The 23,109-nt window shown below is 37.9% G+C and overlaps 1 protein-coding gene across 5 annotated transcripts in view; it reads right to left on the bottom strand.

Moving 5' to 3' along the window:
* Positions 1-9,505: 9,505 nt before the first annotated feature.
* Positions 9,506-23,109, bottom strand: part of Pld5 (phospholipase D family member 5) — a 397,710-nt gene continuing 384,106 nt past the window's right edge. For all 5 annotated transcript variants that reach the window (XM_078022984.1, XM_078022987.1, XM_078022986.1 and 2 more), the window contains 2 exons: positions 20,939-21,053; positions 9,506-16,586 (listed from right to left, as the gene is read on the bottom strand). In XM_078022984.1, the coding sequence (XP_077879110.1) occupies positions 16,330-16,586; positions 20,939-21,053 (372 nt within the window). In that variant the 3' untranslated portion in view covers positions 9,506-16,329. The remainder of the gene's footprint in view (positions 16,587-20,938; positions 21,054-23,109) is intronic.

Below are 23,109 nucleotides of genomic sequence, written 5' to 3'. Positions count from 1 at the left end.
GTATTCCAATCCACGATTTTGCCCAGACTGATGTTTTTTACATAGGACTTTATTTTTCAATTGTTGGCTATTACAAAAGAATAAAAAGAGTGGTCCAGACATGGGTTCTATTTTTACTTAAGGCCAAGCATTAGCTAGGTTGAAAAGGAACTTACAACTAGATCAAAGAAATATGACCTGAGACTTGACTGGTTCATTTTCACATCCATGTGTTTCACACCCTTTTCTACAGCTTGGATGGTTCTTACCCATTTTCTTTTAAAAAAAAATGCTTACGTTTTATTTTTTTTTTGCATTTTAGTCGCCAATGTACTTTTATAATTTGGAGGTGTTAAAATTTTTCACCTTAGGTTTATGACTAAGCCTATTTTATTATGGACTCCAGAGTCCCAGTGAAATAGGTGAACATTTTAGACACACCTTGCAGAAACTTAAGAAAGACAAAAGGAAAAAATGCTTTTGCATTCATTTTTAACTTCTCCGGGTTCTTATATTTATGGTGAATCTTAAAATTCCTAAAGTAGCAAAGAACTAGATTTTTAAAATTCAATCAGAAAATTTTCTCTTTTAAATAAATTAGGTATTTATTCTGTCTAAAATTAAGATAACTATGGATTAATTTGATTAATTCACCAACTTACTATTGCTTTCTAATTGTCTGGTTTACTCTATATTTCTTGTCTCTATTCTTGCCTCCTAGTGAATCAATTATTATTAATCTTCTGTCCCCCCACTTATTAGATTATTGACTATATATCCCTTCTTTTGTGGCAGTGCTGGGCTATATGTGTATGTGTGTGTGTATTCTTTATATATATGTGTGTATGTATATTTATACATACGTGTGTGTGTGTGTGTATATATATATATATATATACTTTTACTATTCATTTAATGATTGCAATGTGCATCCTTGATTTATTAAAATCTAAGGTAAGTAAATACTGTCATTCTTTTTTTGGGAGCGGGGTACCAGGGATTGAACTCAGGGACACTTGACCACTGAGCCACATCCCCAGCCCTATTTTTTTTTTTTTGTATTTTATTTAGAGATAGGGTCTCACTGAAGTTGCTTAGTGCCTTGCTTTTTGCTGAGGCTGGCTTTGAACTCATGATCCTCTTGTCTCAGTCTCCCGAGCAACTGGGATTACAGGCATGTGCTGCTGGCTAAGTACCTTCATTCCTTCATTCTGAAACATAAAAGGCTTCTAGAGAATTAAACTCCACTTACTCCTACCTTCCCATGTCCTTCAACTTGTATTTGATATTGATAGGTGTTTAAATTCTCTCTCTTTATCTCTTTCTTTCTGAATTTATGTATTTATTTTGCCAAACTTATTTGGATATACCTTTTTTTTTTTTTGAGATAGATTCTTGGGATGTTGCCTAGGTCAGCCTTGAACTCCTGGGCTCAAGTGATCTTCCTGCCTCAGCCTCATGAGTAACTGGGACTATGAGTGCACAATTAGCTTTATTTGCCTTCTGCATGAAAACCATTAGGTTTCCTTTGGTATTTGTCTAAGAATTACTTTTTTAACGTCTTTTTTTGTTGTTGTTGTTTGTTTGGTATTGGGGATTTAACCCAGGGGTGGTCTACTACTGAACTATATCCCTAGTCCTTTTTATTTTTTATTTTGACACGGAGTCTTGCTAAGTTGCTTATAGCCTCACCCAAGTTTCTGAGTCTGGCCTTGAACTTGCAATCCTCCTGCTTCAGCCTCCCAATTTGCTGGGATTACAGGTGTGCACCAACATAACTAGCTAAACATTATCTTTTGGAAAACATTTTTTTTTTCTGGGTAAACACATATAAATTGACAGGTTCTTTATAGCACTTTGAAATTGGTATCCATTTCATCACCTTCTGGACTTATTTCCATTGAAAATTCAGCCATTGTTTATTGTATCTTTGATACTTAAGTGTTTTCCCATGATGTTTTTAGAAGTGGTTTTGTTTGTGTTTATCTTACTTCCTGTTCACACAAATTCTTTTTTTTTAATTTAGTTTTTTAATCGTAGATGAACACAATATCTTTATTTTTTTAAAAAAATGTGGTGCCAAGGACCAAACCCAGTTCCTCATACATGCTAGGAAAGTGCTCTACCACTGAGCTACAACCCCAGCCCCACACAGAAATTCTTGAAACCATGGGTTCATATTTTTCATTAGTTTTTAAAGTTTTTCTTCATTTGTATTTTCAAATATGGTAACTGTTCCATTCTCTACTTTTCTTCTTTGACACCATTTATTCATGTTAATTTTTTTTTTGGTACCAGAGATTAAACTCAGGGTCACTAAACCACTGAGCCATACCCCTATCCCTTTTTTGTGTTTTATTTAGAGACAGGGTCTCTCTGAGTTGTTTAGGGCCTCACTAAGTTGCTGAGACTGGCTTTGAATTTGCAATCCTCCTATCTCAGCCTCCATGTTAGGTCTTTTAACTATACTATATAAAGCTCTTGGATCTATTCTGATTTTTTATTTCTATGTCTTTTCAGTATATCATATGAGTATTTTTTCTGACTTGTGTCAATTGAATTTTTGTTTTTAATTTCTGCTTTTAAAGTTCTAGAATTTGACTTTTTAATCACACTTTTCTGTCAAAATTCTTCATATTGTCTTTTAGTTCTTCCAATACACTAAGTGGAGCTAGTTTAAATCCTGTGATTGCTCCTTTATTATCTATAGGAGTATCTATAGGACTATTTCTACTATTTGTTTTTCCTCTCTCTCATGACACATGGTTTTGCCTCTTTGTATACTTAGTAATTCTTAAACACTGCATACCTCTGAAAAATGTGAATGGTTCTGAATGTTGTATTTCTCCAGAAAGAATAATTGTTTGCTTCTGGCATACGGCTAAGCTAGGAAGAACATTCACAATACCAAACCATCTTAGTTCAATCAGAGATAGAGATGGTTTGCAGCACTCTGATAGAGCCTACTTCCACTCCAGCTTTACTCCTTGTGTGTTAACACTTTAGTATTCCACCCCAAAGCCCATGGGCTTAGAAGGGCCCATCCTCCTTAGAGGATCTGACTTCTTGTATTTCTTCCCCCTGAGTCTGGTGGAAGCTCTGCTCAGTTTGTTGATTACTGGAATCAACAAGCAGCTCTGGGAAAAACTGGCTGCAAATACTTGAGTTACCTCTCTAGTTCTGTGTCTCTCAGGTCCTAATCATGCAGTTTTCCTCTCTGCCTTATTATATCTCTGATGTGTCCAATATTAATATGTGTCCATATTAAACCCTTCCACCCACTAACTTTTTAGTTTTCTTCTTTGAATGGATATACATCATTTGCTGGACATACTTCAGCATTATAAGAAGAAAAACATTGCTTTTTTATTTTTGGTACTGAGGATTGAACTCAGGGGTGCTCAACCACGGAACACCAGGGATTGAACTCAGGGGCGCTTAACCACTGAGCAACATCCCCAGCCCTTTTTGTGTTTTATGTAGGGTATCACTGAGTTGCTAAGTGCCTCACTAAGATGCTGAGGCTGGCTTTGCACTCATGATCCTCCTGCCTCAGCCTCCTGAGCTGCTGGGATTACAAAGCATTACATTTTTTAACATAGCATTTGTCTTCCTTCTTTCTTTCCCTTCTCTCCTCCCCTCCCTCTCTCTCACCCTCCCCTTTCTCTTCTTCCTAATATTTGAGGTCCCAGAAAGGAGAGGCTATTTTATCCATTATGTGCACTCAGCAAGAACTTGAAATATAACATATTGCTATTAACTCTTTGCTGAATAAATAAATAAGTGCAGTTTCTGCTTGGAATTGATAGTAATGAAGGTGAATTTTCACCCCTTGCCAGAAATTGAAAACATGATCAAGCATTAGTATCCCATGGGCAGGGTGAGGGGAGCTGTCCACCTGGGTGCAGTCAACTAGTTAACTAGGTAAGCCATAACTGTGGCCCTGATCACGTGGAGGATGACTTGGCCTGGTAGAGAACTTTCAACCATATGCAAACATATTTGCCTAAGTTTAGCCTTTGGCCCCTTGGCAGTGTTAGGGTTTTTCTAGATGAACAAATAACATTTCTCAATTGAGGAGGAGTACTATATAACTGTTGCATGATGTTAGTAAAAAGCAGACATCTTTTAGTTAGTTATTTTATTGATTTTACATTCCCAACATTAAAAAAAAAATCCTAACATAAAAGGTGCTCCATTGCCTGCAGTCTAGATGGAATGCTCACACTATCTAACCCTAACCCTCCATATGCTGGTGCTCTTTTTTCTTTTTTTTTCCTTTTACTGCCCTACCTGGATCTCTCTCTTTTTTCTTTTTTTTTACTTTTTTTTTTTTACTTTTCCTTTTTACAAAATTGGTTATTCAAAACATTACAAAGATTGCAGAATCACATCGGTTACACATCCATATTTTTACATAATGCCATAATAGTAACCATTGTATTCTGCTACCTTTCCTATCCTCTACTATCGCCACTCCCCTTCCCTCCCATCTTCTGTCTCTACCCCATCTACTGTAATTCATTACTCTCCTTGTTTATTTTCCCCATTCCCCTCACAACCTCTTATATGTAATTTTGTATGACAATGAGAGTCTCCTTCCATTTCCATGCAATTTCCCTTTTCTCTCCCTTTCCCTCCCACCTCATGACTCTGTTTAATGTTAATATTTTCCTCCTGCTCTTCCTCCCTGCTCTGTTCTTATTTGCTCTCATTATATCAAAGAAGACATTTGGCATTTGTTTTTTAGGGATTGGCTAGCTTCACTTAGCATAATCTGCTCTAATGCCATCCATTTCCCTGCAAATTCCATGATTTTCATTTTTTAGTGCTGCATAGTACTCCATTGTGTATAAATGCTACATTTTTTTATCCATTCATCTATTGAAGGGCATCGGGGTTGGTTCCACAGTATAGCTATTGTGAATTGTGCTGCTATGAACATCATTGTGGCAGTATCCCTGTAGTACACTCTTTTAAGGTCTTCAGGGAATAGTCCAAGAAGGGCAATAGCTGGGTCAAATGGTGGTTCCATTCCCAGCTTTCTCAGGAATCTCCATACTGCTTTCCATATTGGCCGCACCAATTGGCAGTCCCACCAGCAATGTACAAGAGTACCCTTTTCCCCACATCCTCGCCAGCACTTGTTGTTGTTTGACTTTATAATGGCTGCCAATCTTACTGGAGTGAGATGGTATCTTAGGGTGGTTTTGATTTGCATTTCTCTGACTGCTAGAGATGGTGAGCATTTTTTCATGTACTTGTTGATTGATTGTATGTCCTCCTCTGAGAAGTGTCTGTTCAGGTCTTTGGCCCATTTGTTGATTGGGTTATTTGTTTTCTTATTTTTTAATTTTTTGAGTTCTTTGTATACTCTGGATATTAGGGCTCTATCTGAAGTGTGAGGAGTAAACATTTCTTCCCATGATGTAGGCTCCCTGTTTACCTCTCTTATTGTTTCTCTTGCTGAGAAAAAACTTTTTAGTTTAAGTAAGTCCCATTTGTTGATTCTAGTTATTAACTCTTGTGCTATGGGTGTCCTATTGAGGAATTTGGAGCCCGACCCCACAATATGTAGATCGGAGCCAACCTTTTCTTCTATCAGATGCATAGTCTCTGATTTGATATCAAGATCCTTGATCCATTTTGAGTTAACTTTTGTGCATGGCGAGAGAAGGGGATTCAGTTTCATTTTGTTGCATATGGATTTCTAGTTTTCCCAGCACCATTTGTTGAAGATGCTATCCATCCTCCATTGCATGCTTTTAGCCCCTTTATAGAATATAAGATAGTTGTAATTTTGTGAATTGATCTCTGTGTCCTCTATTCTATACCATTGGTCCACCTGCCTGTTTTGGTACCAGTACCATGCTGTTTTTGTTACTATTGTTTTGTAGTACACTTTGAAATCTGGTGTCGCTACACCTCCTGAGTCACACTTCCTGCTTAGAATTGCTTTTGCTATTCTGGGTCTTTTATTTTTCCATATGAATTTCATGATTGCTTTATCTATTTCTACAAGAAATGCCGTTGGGATTTTGATTGGCATTGCATTGAACCGGTAGAGAACTTTGGGTAATATCGCCATTTTGATGACGTTAGTTCTGCCTATCCATGAACAGGGTATATTTTCCATATTCTAAGATCTTCTTCTGTTTCTCTCTTTAGAGTTCTGTAGTTTTTATTGTATAGATCTTTCACCTCTTTTGTTAGGTTGATTCCCAAGTATTTTATTATTTGTTTTGAGGATATTGTGAATGGAGTGGTTTTCCTTATTTCCATTTCAGAGGTTTTGTTGCTGATATACAGGAATGCCTTTGATTTATGCATGTTGATTTTATATCCTGCCACTTTGCTGAATTCATTTATTAGCTCTAGTATTTTCTTTGTAGACCATTTTGGGTCTTTTAGGTATAAAATCATCTGCAAATAGTGATAATTTAAGTTCTTCTTTTCCTATCTTGATGCCTTTAATTTCTTTTGTCTGTCTAATTGCTCTGGCCAGTATTTCGAGAACTATAGTGAATAGACGTGGTGATAGAGGGCATCCCTGTCTTGTTCCATATTTTAAAGGGAATGCCTTCAGTTTTTTTCCATTTAGAATGATGCTAGCCTGAGGTTTAGCATAGACAGCTTTTACAATGTTGAGTGGTGCTCTTGCTAGTGGTTTTGGAAGAACGACACAGCTGAGTCTGTGGAGAGGGGTGTGTCTGTTTAGTGAGTGGGCCAGTTGGCTCTGATGTACTTCATTCCCTTGAAGTCCTGGCGAAACATTGACCTGATGTGAATTGTGTTTAACTAGTGCTACTTATAAAATCAGGGGCAGGCAAATGTTCAAAAGTTACTTGCTCAAAGTGCATAGACCTGGATGTTTGATTTGCTTTCTGAACTAGTCCATAAGCTCCCTTGAGGACAAGGACCATATCTCATTCATTATTTTTTGTTTCAAAGCATTAATTCCAGTATTGTAGAAATGAGTGCTTAATAAATGTTCAACTGTGTGTTTTCCCCCATGTTTCATTTCACACATAGGCCATGATAATATTTGTTGTATTCTTATCTCTTAAAATCACCCAGCATGCATGAAAGTGAAAACGTTTTTTAAAGAATAAATGATGTCTTATTAAGTGTTCTTCAGCCTCCAGAGATATGATTTTAAAGAGAAACTGGCAACGTGAAAAAAATAGTCCATTATTTGTTTAAAAGAGGTTAACCTGTATTAGTTAAAGAAGAGGAAGCCTTTATTTCATGAAGTTAAGAAGATAAAGATTAGTGGGTAGTACACGGAAAGAGCACATTTAAGAAATGAATTCATAAAAGTCAGAGACAAGCCAAAACTCAGCTGAGAACACTCTTCTCTTTGCTTAGGTTCTTATTTATATGTTATTATTATTTTTTTTTTACATATCGATAGGCCCTGAACTCTATTTAAATAGATATTTGGAACTTGGGGGTCACATTAAAGAAAGTTATTGTAATCCCTTACACTCATGATTATTTTTGCCCTTGCCTGATTAAGTCAGCTGGTTGACATCTCTTAGTACAACTTAAGAGTGTGGCTTTTTAACCTTTATTTATTTATTTTTATGGTACCAACACCAAAATTCAGCATGACCTATTTCTGTTTCTTTTATCATTCTTTAGAAAATAATTCTGATTCTAGGATTTCCTTACATTTTTTGTCCTCATGAATTTGTCCTTATTTTAATGAGAAGTTTACTGATGAGTTTGTTTTTGAAATTAACTAGGTCAGTCATTAATACTGCCCACTACCATTCTGGATTCTTTACCATTTCAGAAATGCTAGTAGGATCATATTTCTCAGCATTAGGCTGGGTGAGATCATGTGTAGTTCCCATCATTGTCTTATGAGCAAAAGTGACACGTGTTACTTCCTGGTTAGAGAATTTAATTGCTGATGTACAGCCCTCCAGCAATCTTCTCTTCCTCTAGCATGGAGACCAGAAAGCTTTGTTCAGCAACTTGAGTCCCTGAGTGACCATGATGAACAGAGAACCCCTATTGACAGGTGATAAATATATAGTATGGGGGGGAAAAAAAGACAGGAAAAAAAAAAGGAAAACAACAACAACAACTAGTTTTAACCACTAAGATTTGGGGATTGCTTATTACTGTCTATATCTGGGTTCCATTGAGCAATAGAGCTAGTATACACATGTACATATACACAGAGATTAACTTATTGAAAGGTATTGGCTTATGTGGTTTTGGATCCTGTTGGGAAGCTGTGAAATCTGTAGTGCAACCCATCAGGATGTGTAGGCTGGAATGTGCAGGCAGGACCTGACGTTCAGGCAGCAGAGAGAATTTCTTTATCTGGAAGCTTCCATTCTGCTGTTAAGGCCTTGATTGGGTCAGGCCCACACAGATCATTGAGTATAATCTTCCTTACTTAAAAAAAAAAAACTGATTATAGACTTTAATGACATCTAAAAAATGCATTCACAGAAACTCCTAGGTCAACATGTCTTTGAATAACTGGGCACCATAACTTAGCCAAATTGACACATACAACCTACTGTCACAGTATGTCATAACATAATTAGGCTTCCTTAATTACATGAACACAGTAGCAATTCAGCAATGTATCACTGTCAGAAGACCTTAGACTCCTTAAATAGTCTACCTCATGCTTCCTTTTAATATAATAACTACAAAGGAACAGAGTGACAAACAACCAAATGCGGAATTTTGTTTTCAACCCATAAATTAAATGATAGTTTCTGGCATTCCTTTCACTTTTGAATGATTGCCCATGATGAGTCACATGTGAAGCAGAACACATAACTAAAGACCTTCTTCCCATATCTTTCTAATGTCTACCCAAATTGACTTGGGAGCAGAGCCAACTTAAATGTGCCTTGACCCCACTAACACTTTTTCCCGTCTGAAAGATCCATCTTTCTTTGTCAGAAATCTTAGAAGCGTTTTTATTCTGTCTTCTACAAATCCCTGTATATTACTCATTTATACCACCAAATAGTCAGCATATTACTAGCAATTTTTTATTAAGTCGATCATTAGAATATGTATTTAAGAACACGATGTAAATTTATAACACATCTGCCTCTACTTAACTCAGTGTGTGTCCTGTGCTTATTTGTTTCTCATGCAGAAAAAGAATGGGTCTGGGCTTTGAGACTTCTAATTTTTCTTTCATCTCTTACAGCCTCTGTGTCTATCATGTAGTCATCTCTGAAGAGTGTTTGTGTGTGTGTGTGTGTGTGTGTGTGTGTGTTTTCTATGTTCATGCTACCAGTTCATCTTTAGGAGTCTAGGTTACTGTTGACTTGATATTTAACATTTATATAGTATATCTACATGGTTTATCATGGAGACACTCATGTCTAGATGAGAATCCATGTCTAATCAAAATAGGATACGCTATGTTTCTTTTCCCTTCCTCTTTTACTTGTCAAGCTGCTTAGACAAGAGGACAGCTTTCGCTTCGTTAAGCTGTTCTTTAGGCACTTCCAGATTGTGAAGAACAAACACAGTCACATGATCTCAGTTAATGTGAGTTTATTTATGTCAATACATAAGAAAGTAAGGAAGATAAGAAAGCAACCCAGTAACTATAAAGTCCACACTCATTTAGTTCAATCGTTTCCCCAGGAACCCGAGAGCAGGACTCTAGCTGTCTTGATGGCGGAAGTCATTGTCATTCCTGTTCTAAGGTGACCTCATCATGGTGACGGCACCATTTTGCTGCTCTAACTACTTGTTTTCTCTTTCTCTCTTATTCAGACTTTGATGGATTGGGCCAGGTATTTCTCTAGAAATCCTTTCCTTATGCCAGCACATGGCCTGTAAATGAGTCACTTTGAATAATGTATTGAACCTTGGTGCAAATGGTATGGCCGGCATGGAGAGCTTTCATGACAGAAAACAAGATTTGCTTATATAAGAACTATGGAACTGGTCTTTCCAGGACATCAGGAAAATTATAAAGCCACCCACGAAATATAGATAATAACATACAGCTTTATTGCTAGGGACAAACAGCTTTTGTTGCTTAATGAAACTTTCCCACACAGGGTTTTCAAAGTACTCTGTCAATACCATAACTTATCTGAAACTACAGTGCTGCCTTTCTTTTATTGCATTTTTTTGATTGTTGCCTTTTATAACATGCACTTTCTAAAGAGGTAAACAATCCCCTTTTCAATAAAAGCAAGTGAAATTGTAGATGAAGCTCTGATTCACATGAATATTGTTGGATCATATTTTCTGAGTTGTCTTTAAAATTTTTTCCCCTTTCATTTATATTGGTAGGCTATGGACAATTTCAACATTTTTAATCCTGGAAATTCAAGTCATATTCCCAAGATTGGTTATGTACCTAAACAAGAACATTCTAAATTAGAAACTGGGTTTGTTTGTTTTTTTTTGTTGTTGTTGTTTTTCTTTAGAATTTTCCACCAATGGAAAATAGTACAGTCCATAAAGTAATTCATTTTTCTACATACATGAGGCCAAAGGAATGGGCTTAAGAGCCAGACGTCCATTTTACAAAAAGAGAATTATGCCTTACTAATTTTCTCTTGTATGAAATAAAAATAAATCACAAATAATCTTCACCTTTACTACTCTTGAATTGGACTCCTTGCACAAGGTTGTCTCATAAAACTATTTTCTCATACAACTATTTTCCCAAACCAACAAACATAAAATTATTGGTCTCAGAAATTGCCAATGAAATTAAATAATTAGTATTGACTAATACAGATTCAGAAAGTCCACTTTATTAAGGTTTTGCTAAACTTTCAAAAGACAATTTAAAAAAATGCTTCTTCAGATTGTTTTTGTCTTTGATTCAGAGATTAAGTCTTTTCCTCAAATCCAAATTACTTTAGAAAATCACTAAATTTTATCCCATGTGGTTTTGTGAAAGGCACTGTGTATTAAGCGTTCCAAATAGTTTGACTGGAATATGTCCTTATTCCAAGTGGCCAGGTGGGAAGGGAATTTGTGCATTTGGAGGAGTTAGTTTAGATGTCTTTCAAGGTAAGGTCTAAACCTCAGGTTCAAAATGGGTTTGCTGGGGTCAAGGGGCATAGCTCAGTGGTAGAGTGTGTGCCTAGCATGAATGAGGCACAGGGAAAAAACCAAAACACACTGGATTTGCTAAGAAGACACAGGTGTATTTGAATTTAGGTATAGATAGAAGAGAGTGTGATGGGTTAGTATGTGAAGCCACAGAACTAGCTGCTGAGAAAGAGTACAGAGCATGGTTTCTAGAATTGTTTCTTCACTAAAACATGATCACTTATTTACCCCAAATCAACACATACTGGGAATGAACCTTTCTTTCTTTCTTTCTTTCTTTCTTTCTTTCTTTCTTTCTTTCTTTCTTTCTTTCTTTCTTTCTTTCTTTCTTTCTTTTTTTTTTAAAGAGATAGGAGTAGTGTTACAAAGATGCTGGGTGGGTGAATATACAGAACAGTGGGCCCTTAGCCTGTTGGAGGAGATGCATTTACCTTATTCATCATGTAGAATAGTGGGAGAGGCTGATTCGTTTCTGAGATCAAACTGAGAAAAAAATGTATGCCCCCATCTGACAGTGTGAAAAAGCCATAAAATATGTACTTCTGATAAAACATGAGCATTTGGTAAAGGTTTCATAATTTTAATGATTTCCCGCCCCGCCAATTCAGCTTTTCATCACAACAATTTATTTAGGGATCTGAAGGTTAATAATGTAGCTATACCTGGGTACAAGTTTATCCTATTTAAAGAAAGGTACATTAAAAATTCAAGATATCCTTTGTAACAGAAATGGAAGTTTAGCAGTCAAACACAGCAAAAGAAAATGAATAAGTTATTATATCTTGCATTCCTTTTTATTACATTGCCAAAAGAGGCCTAAGTAATCAGTGAGCTTTTAGAACACTGTAGATAAAAGACTGCTAATGTGTCAAAATATGAAAATTCAGTTTTTATAATTTTAAGAAACTTCTGAAGGATACCTATCTAGATACCACAAAAAGCAATATCTTCATAATTCTGCCAAAGATGGAAATTTTCTCAAATGGGAAAGGTAGGTTGTCAAAAGGGGTTGACTTCAGCGCTATTACAAAACCTCCATCAACTTAAGTCAATAAGGTAAAAAAAAAATGGTAAGCAGGTATTTGGTTAACAATAAGTAAAAGGAAAAGATGCTAATTCATAGCAAATGGAAAATATTGAACATAGATTCATTTATCCAATCTATCTTAGACCAAATGGAAGTTATATTCATTTCTTATTTAAAAGGTTTATAATAAAATACACCAATTCATTGGGAATAAGTACAGGAAAAAAATAGAATTGAACATCTGTGCACAGTATATGGAGCTGTTTATAGGGGACTGAATTTGAATAACCAATGGCAAAGTATCGTTCATTATAGGAGATGACTGTTCTATTGCAAGTAAAGGCAGCTTTTTACATTCCCTAAGCATAAAAATAATGGAATGAATTCTGGACACAGAAATGCATACAAATGATCATGCATATGGAAAAAAATGGCATATTCTAGGACAGAATTCCTGAGAAAAACGGACCCTAGATCTGATCCTATCAAGAAATTCTTATAGTCTTTTTATTTTTTTTCCCCTGGAATTTAGTTCAATAGAAGTTTCTACAAACAAACAAAAATCTCCGAACAAATCGAAGTCACTTGAGAATAACTGCAGTCTGGCGGGAAATGAGCTGTTCAGTCCCAGGTTCATTGAGGCACTTGAATAAACCAGTAACTGCATTAATAAAACATGTTTTTCAAAGGGTAAGATCAACCAGAAATGTGATCTGAAACATCTTTACTAAGAGCCATACCACAGCCCAGATTCAGGGAACAACGTGATGCTCAGAGCTACACAAATGCTGACGTTTCCCACAGACCTTTCATTTTTCTCACTGAGCCTGCTTTGACTTTCTGTAGACACCAGTTTTCATCCTATGTTCCTCAGGACCTTGGAAGTCTATGAAGCATCTCTTTACAAGTTTCCTTAAAGACTCATGGGGACATTTTCAGCATGTCTCACTTTGATCATTTTCGGGTATCCAGAGGGTGGTGTTTACAGAGCCTAGATACAATCTCAGAATGTCCCACTTCCTCTCTCATGAAGTGATAAGCTGTGATTCAATTATTTGATATGAGAGTGGCCAGTGACAATGCAGTGGACATTTGAGAGTGAATAATATCAATGATTTGACTCGGGGATGATAAAAGTTCTGTGGCTTGGGAAGAGAGCAGGCTGCCTGAAAACCATTGAGGCTCACATGCAAGTTTTCAACCTGTCGTCTCATCAGAAGTCCTTATTGTACTCCAGAGTAGGCAGAAATGTTCTCGTGTAGTGGGTTATTGTTCTTTGAAATCAATGCTTGAGAGTAAATAAGGCACTAGGTTCATATTAGCAAAAGAGAAATCTAAAGTAGAATCTCAAATTCTGTTTGGCTCCCCACTTGGAAAATAATTCCAAAGATGGAGAAAAACAAGATGAAGGTGAATAGTCACCCTCCTTAGAATTTCCGGCATGGACATTCGCCAGAGAGTCTCAAATTAAGTTTTTGATTTGTGTGTTTTTTCTTTTTTTCTTTTTGAGAAATATTTCCTGGGATGTTTGGGAGTGAGAGAAAAGGAAGTTAGTAGTCTATGTCACACAGAAGAAGTCTAAAAGAGAGGAAGGCTACGTCTAGAGGGGTAGATTCAACATCCCAATGAAAGAGAAAGTTCTGCAGAATGGAATGTTCTCTGTGGAGACATGGACTCATCCATGACAGTCTGCACAGGGCCCATTTTCCTGGATGCCACAGAAAGTCAGTGTTGTCTCCTGGAGTCAGTGTTCTTGCCTGTGCTGCTGCTGCCCTGACCACGCTGACGAGGTGGGTGGCTGTGTCAAGAAGAGCTCTGCTGCTGGTGGCACAGGGCAGAGGATGCTGGGATACAGCTCCCAGCACTGCCATGTTTGATGGGGTTCAGAGGAAATGGCAATGAGGGTTAATTTTATAAAAGATGACATTCTCTTTTCCTGCCACATGCACACAAAAGACAATGGCAGTGAGGGGGGGGGGGCCCATGGCACTAAGCCTACCCTTGTCCAGTGACAGTGGAGAAATACTTCCCAGGAGACCCCTTGGGAACCAGCAAGGAAGCAGCTATATTTTTTCCCTTTGGATTTCCTTTTCAAACTCAACCAGGTGGCTTCTGTTTGTCCAAGGATACACTTGGTAGATTTGTTCCACTCCACCTTTACTCTCTGCTTTCTTTCTTTTTAAAATGATCGCCAAAGCCACCTATGTTTGAATGACTGGCAGGATAACTCCCAACTCAAGGATTGGGGATATGGTCAATATTTTGATAGTCTTATAGGTTGGCCATTATTAATGAATAATTTCATTTAGAAATACCCCATCAGTCATAAAAACATGTTACCCTTAAAAAACACAGCTCCTGGCTAGTTCTCTTGACTGGTAAACTATCCAGTGAAGCAGTACTTGGAAACATTAAGAAAGGAAAGCAGCCATTCTACATTAAGTGAACCCACTAGAAGACATCCATTGGTTCCCCCTTCAGTCTTTTGGCAGATTTAAAACCACATCTCTAGAAATGAGAAAGAATAAATGAAATTGCTTGTCCTCGCTCTGAAAACACACATTATTATATGCTGGTCCTAAATAACAATCCCTAGCTAACGTCTGGTTTTGTGTTGATATTATTTATGCCAAGGTGACCAGAGAAAAACGGTCCCTCAAGATGTTAACAATCCAGATCTCCACCACGGCTTTTGTGCGGCTGCATTCTTGTCATCCACATTCGTGAAGCAGTGGATTTCTTTTCCATTCTGGGTTCTCGGGGAGGACCTGTTACTGATTCCACCAGGATACCACAAAGATTATTTCAAGAAAAAGATTATATGTTATAATGCTTAGCATTTATATATGTTCTTTTGATTTCAAAACAAGTTATAAATATCTCCTACCATGACAACATTCTTGCGAGGTAGGTGAGTATCACTGTCTCTACATTAGCAATAGAAAACCAGAGGCCAGGGGGTGAAGGACTCTGTTCTGAGTCATGGAGTCAGGAGCCACACTGGGCGCGGGCATCCTGGCTACCCACCTGGGCTCTGAAGAGACCATCCCTCTCTCTTGTGTAGCAACAGTCTCCATTAATACATGGTTATATATTGTATAGATATAAAACACCAACACACAATGACATTATAGAACAATAATCCAATATTTCTGTTTCTTAGTAAAATATGTTACGCACAGTATTTAAATTGCATTTCTCTGAAAAGCATTTGGTATATTAAATAGCAGAAGGTATATTAAATAGCTCTATAAACGTTTGCTGGCATACTCTTAACAGCATAATGATTCTAAAGAAATTAAAATCCACTGACGCAGAGAGACCTTTCCTTTTTAATACCATAAACTAAACAAAAATGTTGAAAAACTACTTTGTTCTCAAAATGCAGACTTAATAGCTTACTGAATATTAGCAGGTGGCTATATCTTTTTTTTTTTTTCTGAGCTTAAGAGAAAGGATACATATTGCTGGCTGTGGTTTTAAAATAAGCAATTCGGTAGGGGAAAAGAATGCAGTTGAAAGGTGAAAATTAAAGACTGCTATTTCCATTTTGTATGCACTCTAAGGGAATCATACATTTTCAAAAGATGTTATCATACTTGGAATTAATATTGAGGTGAATAGAGGAACACTATGTAATAAGAACATTTTGTAAGAAAGAAAATGATACTAAATAAAACCTACGGTATTGGAAGACAATGAGCAAGCAAACAAAAAAAGATATTTTTTTTAGGGCTGTTGAAGGCTGGCATGAGATGGAATCTCTTCATGCTCAGGTGACTGGATTGGGCTGGGAGACGGTTTTCAAGAATAAATACTTGGTGTGATCAGTCTTTTCTCCTAGGTGAAATCTTCACCTTCCTCTCCAGATCAGCAGTGCTCAGAACGGTGTGAAAGCAAAGAGCTCACCTCATGCTAAGAACCGACCAGGTGGGTTAGCAGAAAAAGCTCTAAAACCCAGACAGGAACAGGAAACAGGAATCCAAGTCTTAAAATCCATAGGCAAACATAAAAACTAACTTCTAAGCCAGAAGGACATTCTTGGTCAGAAGTAACAAATACAAAAGTCTTGATTTTAGTATACATGGTGCTAAGATACTGTTAGCTAGAGAGTACACGTCGTTCAGAGAACATTTTTTTTTTATAAGTGTGCTTTTTTTTCCCCTAAAAAAAAAAAACATATTAAATTGTCTTTCTCTCCTCGAGTCCTTTATGTATAAATATGAAGTACGGAACTGTTTTTGTTCACTCTGCTATGCGCTCAAGGGCTCCTTCCCGCTGGTATTGTGTGTGGCAGTTTTGTTGGAGGGGTGTGAGAGCTTGAAGAGACTTGAACAGTTCGGCTGTTTGGTTGGCTGTAAGGTTTTGGCGTAAGGTGAATACCAGTCCCTTTCAAACACATCTTTAAGTTGCTTAATGATGCTTCTGTTGTTCCGCACATCTGCCTGGTTGATAACAAGGCCTGTGCCAGCATTCTGGGTAAAATCATTCCCTACCCAGTCAAAATTTCCTGCAAAACAACAAAGAAATAATGGTGAGGAGTTAGGATCCACTGGGGGCATAGTCCCAATATAATGAAATACAGAGCCGATTCTATTTTAAAAAATTATAAAATAAACACCCAGGAATAATGACAGGGAACCTGAATTGTGTTGACAGCTTCAAAAAAAATCCAAGAAGCCTTACATATGGCATATTAATATTTGCATATTATCTTGGCATTTCCTTCAGCTTTGCTCAATTTGAAACTCAAAACAAGGAATCTGCTGTTCCTTTTTGTAAATGTTATTTCTTATTGACATTCACAAGACGCACTAAATATGGCAACATTTGAAATATATAGGAATACACTTAAAAATCCTGTGAACAATTACTACCTTCTCAAAGAGACACCCTCTAATCCATATGTACAAGCATAATGCTGAAAAACTTTTGCATCAAAGAAAAAGCTGATGCTGGGGAAGTACTGGTTCCTGAGCACACAAATGTTCCTCTATTGGGATGTACATAATTTCCTGGGTCTAGTATTGGTCACTTTGGCCCAGGAATCCAGGCAGTTGTTTTGAGAACAAGCTCCCATGTATGACTGCCTGGCGTTAACCAGTGTATTGTTTTCTAGAGCTGGATTCACAGTGTACCCTACACTCCGTGGGTGAAACGACAAATCTCTTTTCTCACAGTTCTGGAGACATAATCAATGTGCCAGCAAAATTGGTTCCTTCCATGGGCTGAGGGAAGGACCCACTCCAGACCTCTCTCCTTGGCTTGTAGCTAGCTCTTTTCTCCTTATATCTCTTCCCTCTTTGTGTTTTGGTTTCCAAATTTCTCCTTTTTATAAGGACAACAGTCAGATTAGATTAGTGCTCACCTGAAGGATCTAAATTTTAACTTGATTATCTCTGTAAAGACTTTATCTCTAACTACGGTGACATTCTGGCATACTGGAGGTTAGGAATTCAGCATCTGAATTTTGAGGGATCTGGTAAGGCTGGACTCTAAGAGAGGGTAATAATCTCTATGCCATTTATTTGCAAGGTGGAAGCAGATTAGAGGACTGGACAACTCATAATGCCCAAGTGAGTCTCTTCTTTGGTATCAAATGCAAAGAGGTTTCCGGCAGTGTTAAGATCTGTAAACATGTCAGGATGGCGCCTGGCAAATGTTAGAGTCTGTAAACAAGTCTGGATGGCGCCTGGTATTTTGCCAGGGGGAGTGGTTTGTGAGGTGGCGCCAGTGAGCCATTAAGTGTGGAGATTTCTTATTGGTTGACTGCTGTATCTAGTTTATGCTAATTAGATAAGCTGTGTGGAATGTATAAATACCCCTCTGGTCCTACAATAAACGCCTCCCACTCCTGCTGTATCGATCTACACAAGTTGTTCGTCACCCCCCCCCCCCCCCCCCGCCCCCGGTTATTTTGCTGCAGCCAGACTGTGGCACAGCAGAATAAAGGTTTCTCCTCAAGAGGGCACAGCACCATTTTTTCCCCCTTTACTCTTCTTTGTTCTTCATTCAATGAATACTTGTTGAGTGCCCTTAGGTGACATTAGTCTAACAGGTCCCATATTAGGAGCTGCTAATATAAAGGTGAAAATGGCATCCCTGCCTTCAAGGAGTCCAGGAGGGAAACACAATAGTTATAATACAGAGAATATGTAATACTAGGAGAGAATGATGCACACAATGCCACCAGCACAGGACAGAAGGAGTTTCTAACTCTGGCTACATGGGTCAAGAAAGGAGCATTCCATTGAATAATGAGAGATGCATTGAAATTTACTTAGAACAAGAGAGCCAGACCCCAAAGAGAGGATGACATCTTGTAGACAGAGATAACTTGTGGATAGTTAGGGCATTGGAACATTAAGGGGAGAGGCTAGGAATGAGGCCAGGAATGAAGGGAGTCTAAGGATGGAGGGACTAATCATTTATTGAGTGCCTACTATGAACAAAGCACTGTATTTGATATTTATGTTTATTTCCTGATTGGTAAGATTTACACTGACTTTACAAAGGAGGAGAGGGAGGCTCAAAGGAGGGAATAAATTTGCCCAATGTCCCATGACTAATCAGTGATGCACCCAGGTCTCCAGGTTCCATGAGCTCTCTATGGGATGACAAATAAGAAGTATTCTCTCTAAAAAATATTGAGCCATGTCAAGACTCACAAAAATTTGTTTATATGTGACCACCATCCCTGGTATGAACTAAGCTCATGGTTTTGTTCTCCGTTTTGGTTAAGAGCTAGTTCCATAAAGGGAATGGAGACCTTAAATGTCAAGACTGGTCTTCCATTCCCTCAGTAGCAATTCAGGTCTCACTGTAGAAATACTTACTGAATAAGATGCTGAGCTCATGTGTCCTTGGATAACCTTGGTCCAATCCCTGCAGCCATCTGTGGGAGAGGCTGCTGGGAGAAGGTACTTAACTGTCTCTTTACAATTTCATCTTTTGGTCCTTGCACTGCCCAATGAAGCCCCCAAACATACCAACTCCCTTTTGCATGTGGCACCTCTTGGAATCCTGGAAGGTGGGTTTTTTTTTTTTTCATTTTACTCCTTAAGTCTAAGGCCTCAAGGCCTAAGAATACAAAGTCATTTAAAAATGCCTTAGGGAAGAATACTGAGAGAGCATAGAATCAATATTTATTAAGGATCTAGATAGATTAGAGAGACATGTTAGGAGCTATTCGTATATTAGCTCACTTAATGCTCATGCCAAACCAAAGGGTGAATGCTGTAATCACCATTTCACAAATAAGGAGATGGAAGATCATGTGACTTTTTACCATCTTCTATCTTGTATCAGTGCTAGAATTAAAATATGGGTTGTCTGATTCCAAAATACTTAACTTATCAAAACAGCATTTGAATATTACTACAAATTACTACGGAAGGTGCCCACAACAACCTTGCTTTAAGTAAAGCTCACAAGTGAAATGTCCTGATTTTGATCTCTAAATCCCACTGTGTCTGAATTTGATTCCATCCCTGGATTTCCAAATAGTTGTCCCCAAATTTCCTGTTATTTAATAAACAATTTTGAGTTTGCTTTTTGTCACTTGCTTAAAAGGAAGCTGATTTCATATTATTTGTCCTAAGCTGATAAACATGAGTAAATCCAAATAATCACACTTTTTTAATCTCAAGAGGAACAGGAGGGATAAAATAATATGCTTATGTTACAGAAGATGTTCTAATAATCCATTTTAATAAAATGATGCTATAACTATTAAAAATGGTAAAAGAGCATCTTCACACTGATCCAGGGGTTAGTAAACCTCTACATGGCCAAGGGGGCTGTGTGGTCTGGATTCTAGCCCCTTTCCCCTGTACCTGCATAACTCAGACATTTCATGTCTTACAGCCCAAGTGTTCTAATTTCTGAAATGTAGAAGATAAAAGTCACCTTATTGATGATGTTGCTAAGATAATCAAATCATATAAAGTGCTTTTTAAAGTTAAGACTATACTTTTTTTATTCATCCACTGAATTTGGAAAAAAATAATTAATATGAACTTCATGTGCCTATATTCTCACAAACATATTTTTCTTTTCTGTTTTGAGACCACCACTTTGTCTATGTCATGTAATAACCACATGCTATTTTGGATTTATGTGCCTACTCTGTACGGATAATTTCAACTCTACTTGTGATGTTTCCAGTGAAGGGACCACGTAGGGCTCATGCACAGCACAGAAAATTAGAATAAACTTGATATGTTAGGAAATAATTCTACCAACAAATGGGTTTATGCATCTGGGACTTTATTACCTTAATACTAATAGCTAATATTAATTGGATTTTATATTTGTGCCAGGCACTTTGTATATAGTATCTCAGTAGAAACTGCCATTAGCCCCATTTTACAGATAAGAAAAACTGGGATTTAGAGAGTTCAAAGAAATTATCTGATGTTAGACATTTAGAAAATGGCTGGGATGGGATTGCGACTCAAGATAGTATAAGTTCTGGCACTGAACAATTAGAGTGCTTGCCTCCCCATGACCCACGTTTGACTGGCTTGTGGTGCTGTGGTGCTTGTTTTGGTGCCAGCCACGGTCTTTGTGAGCCGTTTGCCTTCTTGTCTATAAAATGAGGCAGGTGGACCAGAGAATTTCTGCAAAGCAAGATGTAAAGACATCTTCCATGATATCCTAGTACAAGAATCAGGTCTCAGAGGAGACATTTGGGCAGAGGAGCTCTTCTCCCTCACCCTTCTATTTCCTGACCACCAGGGCCCACTAGTCATCAGCCATGGCTCCCAGGTGCTGCTCTTTCACCATGGACCACCACTGAGGTCCAGGTGAACCAGCACTTTGTGGGCAATCTCTGAGGAGCTTCCCAGCCCTGACACCTACCAATATAAGCTGCTCCATCTGTCACCATGTACTTGTTGCGATTTAATTTAGGAAAGGTGTGATTCTTTTGTTCTTTTGTTGCACAAGCATTCTCTCTTTCCAGATCAAAAAATTTCTGTAAGGAGAAAAAAAAATAATCAGGTGAATAGAGAATGTTTTTGGTCTGTTCAAACAGGCAAAGGAGCGAATTATCTAAATGTCAACAATAGACCTCATATTGGGTTATTAAAACCATACCCTCGTTACTTTGTATAGAGGAAGCTATTTTTATTCTCGAATTTATATAGGCAACAAGAGAGAAAATTAGCATGCTCCACTTGGTCTATAATTAACACTTTTAAGCTACAAAATTCATTCTTTCAACAGGGTGAGGGCCAGAAGGTTGTTTAATTCTCTTTGTCTTATTCACCAGGGTGCACTGGCATTTGAAGCATGCCTCAGGGACCTTTCTGTCAAGCATGCCAAAGAACTGAATGAGTATTCTTACACTTTGCATGCATTATGTCAAGGACTAGCTGATTAACTTGGGGATTCATAAAGGTCACAAGAGAGTTTGCCACGGGAACAAACACTTTCCATCTACACACCTAAGTCTACAAGCTCATTCAGTGGGTGACTCAAGCCATGCAAACCATAATTGCAAACCACGAGTCTTGACTTTCAACTTCACCATGACCTAAAAAGCAGGTTTGCACTTCAACCAAGGCCAAAGATGGAGGAACAAGGAGAATGTGGGCTCAGACCAGGAAAGATCAAAGTACGCACTCCTGAGTCTGTTGAATTTGCCACGTGTTGGATAAAGTGTTTTTTTTTTTTTTTTAGATATACGAGTGTGGATAAAATTTTGACTGTGATTGAGCTCCTGGGACTCTGGTGGTTGAGCTCACACCCATTAACAGTGAAAGTCTCAGGTCTGTACATTAGAAAACAAACATTTTCATAATGGCAAGAAATTCTCTGTGTGTGTGTGTGTTGCTGGTGATTGAACCCAGGGCTTTGTGCATGCTAGGCAAGTGCTCTGCCACTTAGCTACATTCCCAGCCTCACCATGGATTTTTTTCTAGGATGTCTTACAGGTGTGAGATCATGTGTATTGGAAGGAAAGAAGAGAGAGAGAGAAAAATGACATAATACCTAAAAAAGGAGACATAGTATAGTTTCAAAATGGTAAGTGTTTAAATTTGGCTTGGAGAAATAATGAGAGTTGGTCTTCCTAGCCTATGCCCCAGCTTGGGAAAGAGGTGACCTCGGTGATCATCAATGTCCCTTCCAATCTGGTTTTTTTTTTGTTTGTTGGTTTGCAAAACCCTTGAGATCCATGGTGCACACACCAAAATCTACCATCCAAATAATGCCTATTTCACAACACAGAGGAATATTCTCCCAGGGCATGGAGAATGCCCTAGTTCACCTTATTTCCCCAGTTCCTGTCTTCCACAAAATTTGCTGGTTTGTGGAGTCGTCAAACTGACTTAATAACTTGAGAATGCTCCCAGGTCACAGTTATATACTCACAAAGTCATGTTAGTATTGTGGGTAACAACCAGCAGTCATCTTGCCTGGACATTCTATCAATATGTCCACGCATAGACTGTTTCCTTCTGAGAAAGATACTATTGTAGAATCAAGAATTGATTGAATTCAAATCAATCAACTTGAAAAGGAGTAAAATACATATCCTAAGTTAAGTCAAGGATGGAATCACAGCTTGAGGCTTTAGCAAGAACCCATTTTCTCTAGAAAGTCGATGATGGCCCAGAAGAGGAGAGACAGATTTATCTGAGAGACTAACATGACAGCAGAAATCAGTCAGAAATTCACTGACATTATTAGATTCTATCATATGTTGTAAGAGACAGCAAAGTCATTTCAAAACTGATTAGTTAATTCATTAAAAAATAAATACTCAGCTAACTGGAACAATCCTGTGAGTTGCAGTCTCTTTCTGTGATCTCCTTGTGGGTACAAACCCACATCAGGGATGTGAGGTGCCCATTCCTCCAAGGACAGAGTTTCCTGTCCAGTTCCCAAGCCCTGTGTCTTAGCAAAGCTCCAAGGCTCCTGCAGATAGGCCACATGCAAGAGTCCAATGCCTACTTTTCCTTGGAAGAGCTCATCAGCCATCTGTGTTCTAGATATTGGGGCCTTAAGCTTCCTTCCCACCTTGGTTT

The sequence above is a fragment of the Ictidomys tridecemlineatus genome, chromosome 10 (genome assembly GCF_052094955.1).
Source record: "Ictidomys tridecemlineatus isolate mIctTri1 chromosome 10, mIctTri1.hap1, whole genome shotgun sequence".
NCBI classification, from domain to species: Eukaryota; Metazoa; Chordata; class Mammalia; order Rodentia; family Sciuridae; genus Ictidomys; species Ictidomys tridecemlineatus.
This window is presented reverse-complemented; position numbering and strand designations above follow the sequence as displayed.